Source organism: Columba livia, chromosome 20 (assembly GCF_036013475.1).
Source record: "Columba livia isolate bColLiv1 breed racing homer chromosome 20, bColLiv1.pat.W.v2, whole genome shotgun sequence".
NCBI classification, from domain to species: Eukaryota; Metazoa; Chordata; class Aves; order Columbiformes; family Columbidae; genus Columba; species Columba livia.
The window spans coordinates 11,038,197-11,051,947 of record NC_088621.1 but is presented as its reverse complement, the minus strand read 5'-3'; the positions used below and the strand labels follow the sequence as shown (position 1 = coordinate 11,051,947).

At 52.7% G+C, this 13,751-nt stretch overlaps 2 protein-coding genes across 3 annotated transcripts; both read left to right on the top strand.

Annotated features, from left to right (window-relative positions):
* The first annotated feature begins 302 nt into the window (after positions 1 to 302).
* On the top strand, positions 303 to 4,307 carry SPACA6 (sperm acrosome associated 6). Its single transcript, XM_065037355.1, has 9 exons — positions 303 to 681; positions 1,166 to 1,240; positions 1,561 to 1,629; positions 1,862 to 1,885; positions 1,972 to 2,049; positions 2,265 to 2,368; positions 2,877 to 3,030; positions 3,339 to 3,489; positions 4,032 to 4,307. Exons 1-9 carry the CDS (start codon positions 357 to 359, stop codon positions 4,069 to 4,071), a joined length of 1,020 nt encoding a protein of 339 aa, XP_064893427.1. The 5' UTR covers positions 303 to 356; the 3' UTR covers positions 4,072 to 4,307.
* A 6,485-nt stretch (positions 4,308 to 10,792) lies between these two features.
* On the top strand, positions 10,793 to 13,703 carry LOC102087286 (fibrinogen-like protein 1-like protein). Of its 2 annotated transcripts, none has more exons than XM_021294953.2 (3): positions 10,793 to 11,086; positions 11,609 to 11,737; positions 12,618 to 13,703. In XM_021294953.2, the coding sequence occupies exons 1-3, from the start codon at positions 11,083 to 11,085 to the stop codon at positions 13,244 to 13,246; spliced, it is 762 nt and encodes a 253-aa protein (XP_021150628.1). In that variant the 5' UTR covers positions 10,793 to 11,082; the 3' UTR covers positions 13,247 to 13,703. The 2 variants fall into 2 exon arrangements, with proteins under 2 accessions (XP_021150628.1, XP_013224203.1); XM_013368749.3 differs by having other exon boundaries at positions 11,606 to 11,737.
* Positions 13,704 to 13,751: the final 48 nt, after the last annotated feature.

The following is a 13,751-nucleotide window of genomic DNA, read 5'->3' as shown; positions in this document are numbered from 1 at the left end:
ATCTTCTAAACCCCTCCAGGGGTGGTGACTTGACCACTTCCCTGGGCAGCCTGTTCCAATGCCCAACAACAAAAGAAATGTTTTGGCATGGAAGGTAGCAGATCTGGGAAGATCAAATGAGGGTCTGGGAGCCCCTTTTCCAGCCCACATGACACAGGGGACCCATGTGTCTGGTTATCCCCGCTCTTTGAATCAGGCATCTGGGACCAGCCTAGTAACACCACTGTTCCCTGGAGACCACCTGGAGCTCCACCTAGGAACCTTGCTGTTCCCTGGGCACCCAGGCACCTGGGCTCCACCTCGGAACCCCACTGTTCCTTAGGGACTCAGGCAGCCAGGTGTTGTGCTTTGGGGCCATGGGGTGGTGGTGTGCACCCATGATGCTGCTGTTGGTCCTCTGGCTCCCTCGAAACCCAGGCATACGGGCAGGAGGACTTGGCTTGTGGTGGTGGGTGGCCTTGGTGTCCTGGCTCCCTGGCGTGCACCCCTGCCTGTTCTGCTTTTTGGCTCCCACCGATCAGAGACAGCTGTGCCGTTACATGACTGAGACCAGTGCCAAAGAGACCCAACATCAACTCTGCCTTGAAGCCCTTGTTGAGGCTGCTGAACCACTTGCCTCTGTCATTGTGGGTGCGTCATGGGACCCCAGGGACGCCCAACCCAACGGGGACTCCAACCAAGGACCCCCATCCTGACTGCCACTTCCATCCCACCAGAGAGCCCCATCTCAAGGTTGACCCCCAACCTGAACAGGACCCCAGAGCCCTCTCTGTTCCCCACTTCAACCAAGGCCCTCACTTTGACACTGGCCAAGATCCCAGGCAGGTGCTTTCCTAAACAGGGACCCATCACAGACAAGTGCCTTAAGGACTCCCAACCATGACAAGGTCTCCCCAGTCCTGACCTGGACTCCAGTGACCTCTGGGAACCCCAGCCCTGAGAATCACCCAAGCCTGAACAGGAACACAGTGGGGACTCCCTAGGACTCCGTACCCCTAGGATCCCTGCCTAGGACCTTAGGAATGCCCAGGGGCAGCTGACTTTCCCAGTATCCCTAATCCCTGATCAGGACTCCAGGAACCCCCCAGCCCTTAGTGGACCCTCCTGTTCCTGAACCTCCAACCCCAACTCCGCACTGGTCCCAGTGCCCCTATACTGGTCTCAGGGGAGGAGCAGCATATGGCACTTCAGAAGATCATCATGGACGCTGTGGATTTTGTGAAGAAGCAGAAGGGCAAGAGTGAGCAGGGAACATGGGATGTGTGAGCGGATAGGGCCAGGACATGGGGCATAGGGGATGGGATGTGGAGGCCTTGAATGGGGGGTGTGGTGAAATACGGGATATATGGAGGTCTGGGGGCTATAAGGGGATATTTGGGGAATCATGAGGGTAGAGGGGTTTCAAGATATACAGCTTCTGGTTTTTTTTGAGGGGTTATATGGGACTCCAGAATGGATATTTGGGGTCCAGTTGTACAGGCAATCTGTGGGATCCAGGGAGGGGTTATGGGGATCAGGGGCAGGGTACATCGTCTCACCCAGACATCTGGGACACCCCAGAGCCCTTTCGGGTGTCTCTGAAGGCAGCCATCAAGAAAATCTGGGTGAAGCTGAGCAAGATGGAGGAAGGTATGGGGTCAATGGGCACACCCACCAAGGACTCCCACCCTGAGGAGTCCCTGGGACTCAAGGGACTGTCACAGAGACCCCCACCCTGGACATCTACATCCCAGGGACCCCCACCCTGGGCACCTCCCCATCCTGGAGAGACCCTCAGACACCTCGTCTGGGCTGGACAAGGTCTGAGCCCTGACAGCTCATCACAATGAACCCCAGTCTAATGCTGCTTCTTCCCCATCAGCTCCAGCCTGCATCCCCCCCTGTGGTGAGTGCTGATCCCTCTGTTCTTCCACCCCCTGATCCCTAATACATCTCACATACCCCTGAGACCACCAAGTTTCTCCCTCCCAGGAAATCAGAAAGCTGCCCGCGTCTTCCAATGTGCTACCTGCCACATCATGCACTGCCCGTTTCCCCTGGACTGCCCAGGTATGGGGTCACAGTAGACCCAGGCACCCAGTCTGGGCTGAGCCCTGCCATAGAGCTGGGTGCCTCCAGGGCTATGGGAGCAACCCTCATTTCTCATACATGGACATGCCTGGTGGACCCACCATGAGCACACAGGAGTGTGCCAAGATAAATGCCTACCCCTCTCCACCATGAGCCCGTGCAGGGTGAACTCACGTGTGTGTCGATGCTCCCAGTGCAGGAGGTGTGGGCCCGCGCAGATGAAGTCGTCACACTGCACTGTGACGTGCCCTTTGCTATCCCCCCGAACTGGTCCATTACCTGGATGTTTGCCAAGGATGTGAGTTGCAAGTACATGCACAAGGGCATATTAGACATTAATAAGAACACCGGGCATGGGAAGCAAGGCCTGCATGCACATAGTTGTGCACTTGGCATAAGGACTATCAATAGATACAGGTATTACTTATACAGTAGATATGTGTGTTATAAGTAGCACGCGTATCAGCATGCACAGGATGCAAGCAAGTGCTCATCCATGTGAAGGGTGCATGCAAAGGGGGAGGTGGGTCACTTGTGTTTGCAGATTTGTGTGCGCTTGTGTACGCAGGTGTGTGTAGGAAGTGACTTTTGTGTCTCTTCTGCTTGTGCATCCCTGTGTGCACACACAGGGCATAAAGAGCACATGTGGGACATGAGGTGCATGCACATGCACAAGCAAAGAGTACAAGCAGCATGAAGGGGACGTGATGAGCATGTGCAGGACACGGGTGCCTTTGCATGCACATGTATGCTATTTTGTGTACCTGGTGCACCAGTCTGTGCTGATGTGTTCACCCACGCCCCAGATGCGCACACAGGATCTGACACTGTTTGAGGAGCTGCAGACGAGTGAAGAGGGACCTCTGAGTCTGACCCTCTGGGGCCCCGTTCAGGGAACCTTCGCCTGTCGCCTGGCAGACCTTTTTGAACCCTTCATCCGCAAGTACTTCTACCTCAATGGTGCGCTGACACAACTGAGTGCCCCGGGGGCAGTGAGCAGTGTGGGGTGGAGTGGGGCCCCAGACACCTGAGTCCATGGGAGTGGGATGCATGGGGGTGTGAACAGAGTGCCAGGACACCTGGGTCCATGGTGGACGGGTGGAGTGGAGCAGGTGTTCTGGGGCCAACAGGGCATGTGGAATGGAGCAAGGACTCCAGACACCTGGCTCCCTGGGGGCAGTGAGACCTGTGGCTGGAGCATGTGCTGCAGGGACATCTGGTCCCTGGGGGGCAGTGCCCCATGACCTGAGGTGCCTGGGTCCCCACAGTATCAGGGCAAAATGTGGAGGCAGAGCGGGGACTCCAGGCTCGGCTCAGAGTTGTGCTGCGCTGGCCCCATGACATGGCCCCCCTGCACCCCATGGCGTGGCTGGGGCTGGGGCTGGCACTTGGCTCCATGACACTCGTGATGCTACTGGGGTGAGTCCTCATGACCTGGTAAACCTTACCCTCAAAATCCCCATGCTCTGGGGCTCCCCGCAGACCAGCATGGTGCTTGTAACCCATCCTCCCCAGACCCCTCAGTTCCTTGGGATTCCCTACAAATGTGAGGGGACCTGGGTGTCCAAGGCAGGGTGTAGACTGCCAGGACTCACAGGGCCCCCTGTTTCCCCCTGGGACTCCCATTGTCCTCTGGCCCATTCCGTGACCCCTCCCTTGCACCCAGGAGCTCTCCAGGCTGCCTTGCCTCCCTCAGATTCCCTAATTACCCCGAGACCCTGCCACTTTCCTCCATTTTCCCCAGAACTCCCACTGTCCCTTTGGGGGCCCCAGTTATAGTCATTTGACCCAGTTTTCCCCAGGCTACCATACTTGCACCTTTAGACCCATCTGTTGTTCCCAGGAGCCCCCAGTTGCCCCTTGGGCTCCCCAGACGCCCCATGATCCCCAGCCCCCCGGATGGGGATAGAGGGGGTCCTTCCCCCTCCTCCTGTTTCTCCATTCTTCCTTCTGCCTCCCAGAGCCATATGGCAGTGTTGGAGCTTCTCCAGACCTCGCTGACCCCTGGACATCCCACAGACCTGGACAACTGTCTCCTCCAGGGGATTCCAGATGCCTAGACTCACCCTGGGGGAGCTTGACATTTGGATCCATCCCTGAGGACCAATTGGTTTTTTGCAATTGCTTTTCTTGCATTGGGGGTGGCATGTGCAAATGAGAACAGTAAAAAGAGAACCACTGAGCTCTAAAAATCTGGATTATGATGGAAGATCAAAGGATGTTGGGCTTACATACAGAAAAACTGGGTACTGGGCAGTGCATAAGCAGTCCAAAATATAGTCCTGACTCTCCTGACCCAGCATTTAAATAGCTAGCACTAAAGGAAAGTCACAGAATCACAGAATCACAGAATGGACTGGGTTGGAAAAGCCCTCAGAGATCATCCAGTCCAACCCTTGGTCCAACTCCAGTCCGTTTACTAGATCATGGCACTAAGTGCCATGGCCAATTTCAGTTGAAAAACCTCCAGGGCCGGTGAGTCCAGCACCTCCCTGGGCAGCCATTCCAATGCCTGACCACTCTCTCTGCAAAGAATTGCTTTCTCATCTCCAGCCTCAATTTCCCCTGGTAGAGTTGAAGCCCATGGCCCCTTGTCCTATTGCTGACTGTCTGGGAGAAGAGACCAATCCCCATCTGGCTAGAACTGCCCTTCAGGTAGCTCTAGAGAGTGCTGAGCTCAGCTCTAAGCCTCCTCTTCTCCAGACTAAACAAGCCCAGCTCCCTCAGCCTCTCCCCATAGCTCTTGTGTTCAAGTCCCTTCCCCAGTCTTGTTGCTCTTCTCTGGACCTGCTCCAGCACTTCAGTCTCTTTCCTGACCTGAGGGGCCCAGAACTGAACTCCAGGTGTGGCCTCCCCAATGCAGAGTCAGACCTGTAGGAAAGCTCTCTCTTGATGCTGATGTATTAAAGACGTTCACATATAATAATACCTTTATATGTCATGGCCACCACAAATGCCAAGTTACTTTCTCCTCTGACTGTTCACCTAAAAGCATTTCATCACACATTTACTTTTATACCACTGTGTAACCTAGCTGACTTCAATTTGGTAATTTGGATAAATGGCTGCTACAGATCTTTTAGACATGATGTTTGTAACAAAATGGCCAAACAGCAGAGGAAGAATGTTACACAACTCCTTGAAGAAGAGATAAAAATAAAACCAAGCCAAACACTTAAGAATGTGACCAAGATATCTCCAGTTCTCTATGTTGCCTTTAAATATACCTAGACTTATGTTAGAAAAAACAAGTACCAGAAAAACATTAAAAACCAGGCTGCAAACACAGTGCACACAGCTTATTCCCATAGCCCGTCGGTGCATTGTCCCAAGCAACTGGTAAAATGCTTCCATCACCTGGGCTAACATTCCAGCTGTATTCAGTGCTGTCAGTGCTGGTTATGGCTGAGGAACCTGAGCTGTGATCTCTGGGCTGAAGCCCCAGCCTGCGCCCCCCACAACACACAGCCCGAGGACCTTCTCGCCTTGCAGGCATCTGGTGACACAACAGCCATGGTGTGCCCATCCCGGAGGCTGCAGCTCACGTTTCTCATCCAAGTCGTAACATCTATTAGGAACACAATGTGTTTTTGTGATACCCCTGCCTATTTCTTCTACTGCTAACAAGTGGACTTTGGGGGGTGAGGGGGTGGAAATCACATTCATTTCAGTCGCAGGTCGCCCTCATGTGGATGGCTGTGTGAAGCAAAGGGAAGGGGATGAAGCTCTTCCCATCCTGAATACTGATTACAGGAGCATACGCAAATGGTGAAGGCAGGTGACAGCATTGGCTCTCCTTTCCTCTCAGACATCTTTGGCTCTTTTCTTGTCTTGGGCACAGGGCACAGCAAGCACTGGAGGGGCCCAGCACGGCATGGAGCAGCTGAGGGCAGAAAGGGAGTTGGTTTGCTGCAGTCCCACTGTGGAGGGCTTGCTACCTGGTCATTCGCTACATGGAGTGCAGGAACCCTGTCCTCCAGGACCCTCACTCCTTATTGAATCTCTGGAGCCGTTTGGCAGGGGGATCAGCTGTACAGCAGCAGCTCCCACAGCCTTGCTGGAGTTCCAGCATAGAAGTCATCAGCTGCCAAGCACAAAATCCAGTTCATGAAACTATCCAAAGGGACTGACCCATGGGAAGGAGCACTTATGGCCCACTGCAGGTTGGGGCTGACCAAGGGTCTCCATGATGAAATGGCCAGAGTGGACTCTCCCCAGAGACTGAGGCAGCTCTTGGGCCTTCTGTTATTTTGGAGAGGAGGCTGGCAGTGCATCAGAAAGTGTACCAGCATTCTCAAGGTGATGTGCCTGCTCTGCACCACCTACCCTGCAACCCCAAGCAGAGAAACCCATGGAAGTGGGAGCCGCCAGCCCACACTCCTCACCCCAAAAGCAAAACAGTAGATGGAGACAGGGGACATATTTTTATTATTTATGTTTACATTGTACTTTTCTTACATATTTCCTGCAAATGAGCAAGAAATCAAGCAAAAGTAGCAGAAGGCTTGCGTGGATCAGCAAGGAGTTCCCAAGTAAACTTAGACACATAAAGAAAGTGTTCAAGAGATGGATGCAGGGCATGATGGCTCCTGGAATAAAGCGATGCTGTCCAGTCATTTAGGGGTGGGGTTAGGAAAGTGAAGGCTGACTTGCAGTTGAATTTGGCAAGGGATGTGAAGGGCAGCAAGAAAGGTTTCTACAAGTATATAAACAAAAGGAATAGTAGCAAAAATGTGAGTCTGCTACTGAACCCACATTAAAGGACCCTGGTGACACAGGACATGGAAAAAGCCAAGGTACTCAATGACTTCTTCACTTCTGTCTTTACTGGGAAGACCAGCCCTCAGTAATCCCAGGCCCAAGAGATCGGGGGAAAGTCTGAAGCAAGAAAGATGTATTCTCGGTGGAAGAAGACCGAGTTAGGGAATACTTAAGCAAACTGGACACGCAGAAGTCCATGGGTCCTGATGAGGTGCACCCGCAAGTGCTGAGGGAGCTGGCCAGTGTCATTGCCAGGCCACTCTCCATAATCTTTGATCAGTCTGGACAATTGGGACAAGTGTCTGAAGACTGGAGGAAAGTAAATGTCATTTCTATCTTCAAGAGCAAGAAGGAGGACACAGGGAATTGCAGGCTGGTCAGCCTCACCTTGGTCCCTGGAACAGTGATGAAGCAGCTAGTACTGGTGACCATTTAAAGACACATGAAAGACAAGAAGGTGATCTGGAATAGTCAGTGTGGATTTGCAAGGGGAAAATCATATTTAAGTAACCTTATAGCCTTTTATAATGAGGGACTATCACGATGGATGAGGGGAGAGTAATAGACATGGTTTACCTTGATTTTAAAAAGTTTTTGACACTGTCTTCCAAAACATCCTAACAGACAAACTGGCAAAATATGGGTTAGATAAGTGAAAAGTGAGATGGAATGAAAAACAGATGAATAGAAAGGCCCAGAGAGTGCTGATCAGTGGCACAAAGTGTAGCTGGACATCAGTCACCAGTGTTGTTCCCCAGGAGCCAATCCTGAGGCCATCCAGCTGCAAGGTATGGCCTCGAAAAAGGACACAGAGATCTTGGCTGGCAAGAAACTGTCTGGGCAAATTCAGAGGCCACAAACCTATGGGAGGCCCTTGACTGAACTAGAGGATTGTTTTGGAGGGTGTGCTCATCCAGGAGGATGAGGATAGGAGTACTGCAATGCGAGACCTTAATAAGTGTGGTCTGACCACACTTTGCTGGCATTGAGGTGAGAGATTTTCTGGCAATGGGAAGAGGCAAGAAATTGTCCATCAGCCAGCAATGTATGGTCATGGTAAAGAATGTCACCAGGATCCTGGGCTGCATTAAGGGGAGTGTTGCAAGCAGGTCAAGGAAGGTGATCCTTTCCATTTGTTCAGCACTGGTGAGGCCATTCCTGGCATCCAGTTCTGGGTTCCCCAACAAGAGAGAGACACGGACATGCTAGGCAGAGTCCATCAAAGAACTGTGAAGATGATTAAGGGACTGGAGCATCTCTCCTTTGAGGACAGGCTGAGAGAGCTGGCACTGTAGAGCCTGGAGAAAAGAAGGCTTAGAGAGGAATCTTATCAATGTGCATCAACACCTGAATGGATGGAATGAAGAAGTGGGAGCCAAGCTCTTTCCAGTGGTGCCCAGTGCCAGGACAAGATGCAATGAGCACAAATTCACATACAACCAATTCCATCTAAACACAAGAAAACACTTTTTCTCTGTGAGGATGGCAAAACACTGGCACAGGTTGCCCAGGGAAAGAGTCTCCATTCTTGGGGACATTCACATCCCAACTGGACACTTGTCCGGGTGGCCTGCTTTAGCTGACCTTTCATGAGGAGGGGATTGGACCAGGTGATCTCTAGAGGTCCTTTCACATCTTGCCATCACGTCCAAATGAGAAGGCAAGAGAGGCCATCACATTGCTATTTGCCTCAGCAAACCTCTTCCCAGTGCCAGAAAATCTCTCACCTCAACGCCAGCAAAGTGTGGTCAGACCACACTTATTAAGGTCTCGCATTGCAGTACTCCTATCCTCATCCTCCTGGATGAGCACACCCTCCAAAACAATCCTCTAGTTCAGTCAAGGGCCTCCCATAGGCTTGTGGCCTCTGAATTTCCCCAGAGGACCCTGACCCCTGCCCAACCTACCCCAAACACTGTCACTGCTACAGATGGAACAACACACGGTGGGGCCATAACCCAAGAGACCTTAGAGTACCATGGCACTGGGGCACCCAATGACTCTGTCCTTTAGCCTTCGTTATGGAAGCACAAACCTGTCTTTAACTGGTACTTGGGATCCTTCTCTATCTCTGCAGACATGCTGGGTCTGTGGCTCCAAGCAAGCAATGGGCTGTCACTGTCTCCAGACTGGCGTCTTACCCTGACTTTCTACTGAGCGTCCTGCACAAAGAGGTCCCTGCTACCCAGGACCCTGCCAGGGCCTCTAAGGTGACAGGATTTGTAAGGGGGAACAGAGTGCATAAGAAGGCAGCGGAGGGCTTGTGGAGCACCTAAGGGCATATGGAGGGTTGTGGCATGAAAAGGAATGCAAATGTAGGACAGTGGGATGCACTGCAGAGAAAATAGGAGGCAGGACCAGATGGGAAATGGAGGACTCTGAGGTGTACATGAGGGAAACCGGAGGCCTCCAAAAGTGCACCTTCTTTTGCGTCCACCAGAAGGTAAATTTAGTGATTCTTAGGGGACGAGAGGACCAATGGAAGCCTCTGCCTTGCACAAGAGAGCTAAGAGAAGACCCTGGAGAGCACATCAAAACCATTCATTCAATTCTGTGCGCATTCAGATCCCCTCCATTTCTCCCACATGCCATTGCAGTCCCTTCCATTCTTCTCTAGGTGTGCTCAGGCTCCTTCTGTTCCCCTCTGTGCAGCCTTGATTACCTCCCATTCCCTTTGGGTGTTAGTAGATCCTCTCTGTTCCCCTACCTGTGCCTTGGAACCTCACAGTTCCCATCCATGCATGCTCAGATCTTCTTCACTCCCCTTTGTGCACCCCCAGTCCCTGCCACCCTTTCTGAGTGCCTTACATCCAAGCCATGGCCCCTCCACATGCTTTCAAATTCCCTCTGTTCCCTTCTGGCTGCTTCTAGATCCCCTCAGACTCATTCTGTCAACTTCCAAACACCCTCAGATGCTCTCCATTCATATCCAGCTGCTTTCACATCCTCTCCATTCCCCTCATTGTGCTTTCTTGGAACACTTCTGTTGTCTTCCTTGCACGGATTCTCTCCATTCCCCCTGTTGTATGCTCAGGTGTCCTTCATTCCCCTCTCTATGCATTCAGATCTCCTTTGTTCCTCTCCTCTCTTCCCCTCCTTACATATTCAGATCTCTATTACTTTCAGTGTCTACTTAGTGCTGACTTCTCCCCTCTGTGCACACTCACATCCTCCTATTCCACAAGTGCCCTCAGATTCCCCCAGGTGCCCTCCTTCAACACTCAGGTCCCACCTGTCCCTTCTGTGCGTGCTCAGTTCCAATGGGTTCTGCTGTCAGATCCCTTCCAGTCCCTCTGTGCACCCTCAATGCCCTTTGTTTTCCGTCCATACACACTCAGATCTCCATTCCCTCTCTGTGCACACAGGGTCAGGTATTATGCTTTCCCCGCTGTGCACGCTCAGACCCCTCCATCCCCTCTGTACGTTCTCAGATTGCTATTGCTGCCCTCCATCCAACCAGTTTCGCTCCGCTCCTTGTTCTCCTCTGTAGCTGTCCATCCTGCATAACCAGTCTCCCAAACCCAGTGCCCCAGAGACCACAGCTCTCTCAACTGGCCTACAGACACCTTTTAGCCAGTGTCTTTCAGCAGGTCCATTCATCTGTGTAGGACTGTAGCCTGCTGGGGAATAGAGACCTCTCCTGCATCCCCAGATGGGCAACACCTCCACCACAACCCCCTGTCTGCTGTCATGCAGCCCAGAAAACAGCAGCTGCTCCAAATGCTGTCCTGCAGCAGTCATTCTCTCTGGGAGTGTCTGGGCTGCTCTGACTTCCACACTAAGACCTGGGCTGAGCTTATCAAAAGCACCAATTGACCTGGCAGCACCCTGCTGAAACGTGGGAGGCGGGGACATCCCCACTGTTTGTTTTCCATGCTGATTGGTGACTGGCATTTAAGTGTTTATTTGCTGAACTGCATTCTTCAAAGCTCCCAAATATGCTGTTCCCAGGGGAAATTCCATCCAAGGAGCTAAGCACTCACAGAAGAGACCATTCCAAGGACTCTTGCTGGTTATTTTCTTTGCAGCTCAGGAAGCTAAGCACCTGGAACCACAGGTACCTTCATCTCAGCTTGTGTTTTCTAAGGGTACGAAGGAAACCCAGCCTGATTTCCTCCTCCAGCAGAAAGGAAGCTGAGAGAGTGGGTAGGTCCCACTCACCCCACCCACTGCAGAGGGCACTACAAATGCCTCCATGCAACCTGCCTCTCCACAGCACTGTGCTCCAGAGGCCACTCCTGTGTGGACGCCATGGGTGAGTACGGGGCTGGGAAGTGGGGTGCTCCATGCTAGCAATGGCAAGTGCACGGGCAGGGCAGCCCAGCAACGGGGAGAGGCTCCGTGCACTGGTCCTCATACACTGATGGGGAGCAGTGGCACCAGTGCCCTCTGAGGGCATGTTCACCTGCCACCCCTTCAAACATCAGCAGCTTGGGCCCTGCCTTCTGGCCCACCCCAGCCTGTCCCCTGCTTCAGTGGCCAGGAATGAAACTTGGCTCAGTCAGTTGTTGGGTGCTTTGCTCCACCTAAACCTATCTCATGCATGGCAGCTGGTCGGGGGAAAATACAAGGTTATCTGCCCCTTGGACACTGAGGCCTTTTGTCAGGCTTTCTGTCTTGCACAGACCAGCCTGATGCAGCCCTACATGCTTGGTGCACCCCTGCATCTGACATGGTCATGTTTCACTGTGCCCTGCTGGACCCATGAGCGTATTTCCCATCTCTGTGGAGGGAGGGTCACATTTCATCTTTTCTCCATCTTTTCCCTTTCTAGCAGCCCAGGGCCATCTACTCCTTGCTTGTGTGCTGGTCTTGGCTGTCCCAGGCCACTCCCTGCATATGCAAACCCTAAACATCTTCAAGAAATCTCCCTCCAACACTTCGGCGAGTGCTCTGAAGAAAACCAGTATGTAGCATCCTGTGGGCATCACAGTGCTCTCACCAACTCCTTTCAGTTCCTTAGCCTAGGTCAGCCCTGGCTGGTGAGCTGCCCCAGCCCATGCCCTGGGCCAGTGGAGGCTTGGTAAAATGGTGCTTGGCAGAGGGTGTGATGTGATGACTTCGATCTCAAAAACACCTCCATGGTGTACACAGGCAGGCAGGCTGAGATGCAGCATCTAGCCCAGGTTTGCTCAGCCAGGGAGAGGGGCTCTGCCCACCTTACTGCAGTGGGAGGTCCTGCAGCAAGTGAGCTGAAGGTGTGCAGAGACCACATCTGCCAGCACAGGGGGAAATGTATTGTGTGCTCATGTACAGCCAACTCTGGGTGGGGGAGGCCATACACTGTCCCCAGCCCAGGCCCTGCTGCAGGACAGAGGATGGGAGGTGTACTGGGGTGCTGTGTGTGTGTGTGTGTGCGTGCGCACAGTGTGCAGCATGGAAAGGGTGTGTGTTACAAGGGGTCATTTTTCTCCTGTTCCCTCAGTCACAGGTAAGGGTGAGGTTCTTTTCACCTTCCTCCCCAGTGTGACATAACCCCTATTTCAGGAGGCCCAAATCAGCCCACTGGTGTCCACATCAGTATCCTGGCCTGACACCAGCATAGCCCAGTGGGTCTGAGGCCTTTCACTAGGGCTGCTTGCTGTTAGGTGACATATGGAAGAGGAACAGAGGGCAGAGGCAAACCTATCTCACCACCAGCAAAGCACATTGACCTCTCTGGGCTAGGACAGCTGATTATCCCCTGGGTACACTGGCCAGATGCCCCTCTATCCTACCACAGGGTGAAACATGTTCTTTGTCCTGTCACACAGGCTTCTGTTAAATCACCTTCTCTCCTGCCTCAGATTTGCCTGCTGACTGCAGCGAGGTCTCTTCTGGCAGCCCCAGCGGCGTCTACTTCATCCAGCCCACCGGTCTGCAGCCCATCATGGTGTACTGCGAAATGAGCGTGGCAGATGGGGGCTGGACGGTCATCCAGAGGAACCGGCAGAGCACCGAGATCACCTGGGCCGAGTCCTGGACCACCTACAAGTACGGCTTTGGGAACGTGCACACCGAATACTGGCTGGGCACTGAGTACATCCATCAGATCTCCAGGCAGAAGGTCTACCGGGTCAGGTTTATCATCTGGGATGCTGCAAACTATGCCAGGTTTGCAGACTACAACCCCTTCAGTGTGGAAGATGAGTCCCAGGGCTACCGGCTGAGGCTGGGAGTGTACTCAGGGACAGCAGAGGACGCCATGTCCTCAGACAATCCCAGGAAAGTGCACAACAACATGAAATTCTCCACAAAAGATCGGGATCAGGACACTTACAGAGGGAACTGTGCCTCCCACTCTGGGGGCGGCTGGTGGTACTCAGCGTGTTATTCTGTGCGGCTGAATGTCAAGGAGGGCATAACGTGGGGCAGCCTGTGCAATGGGAACTGCAAAGGGTCTGCCATCCTCATCAAACCAGCTCCGCACCAGTAGTGTTCTTTCCCCTCCTGTCTGCACCGGGCACATGGCCAGCCCAATATCCCGCTGGGGCCTGCTTTTCTGGCTGCAGGGCTGGGGGTGAATGGGGGTGTTCCTGTATATCAAGAGCTGGTTTATTTTCCTCTTCCCTTGAAAAACAGCAAAGCTCCCTGCTTTGTCTCTGGCTTTTCACCTGTGGTGGCTTTTTAGGGATCATTATTAGAACAAGTCTTTATAAATACTGTGGTTTCCAAGCGTGTTCCTTGTGGGGAGAAAATTGTGCTCAGAAACCTGAACCCGTCCTGAACTTATTATTTCGCTTTGAGGGTATAGATGACTTGAACAGAAAAATATCAGTCATCACTAGCTAACCTGATCTAAGCTGCTCTGAACCCAGGTGGGCCATGTACACACCATATCTCAGCTGTAGTCTGTGTTCACCCTGCAGAATAAAAATGCTTTCAGAACCTGCGCAGATGTGCAAATGTCCTTCATTTGTTCAGGAACTTCTCAGAACTGC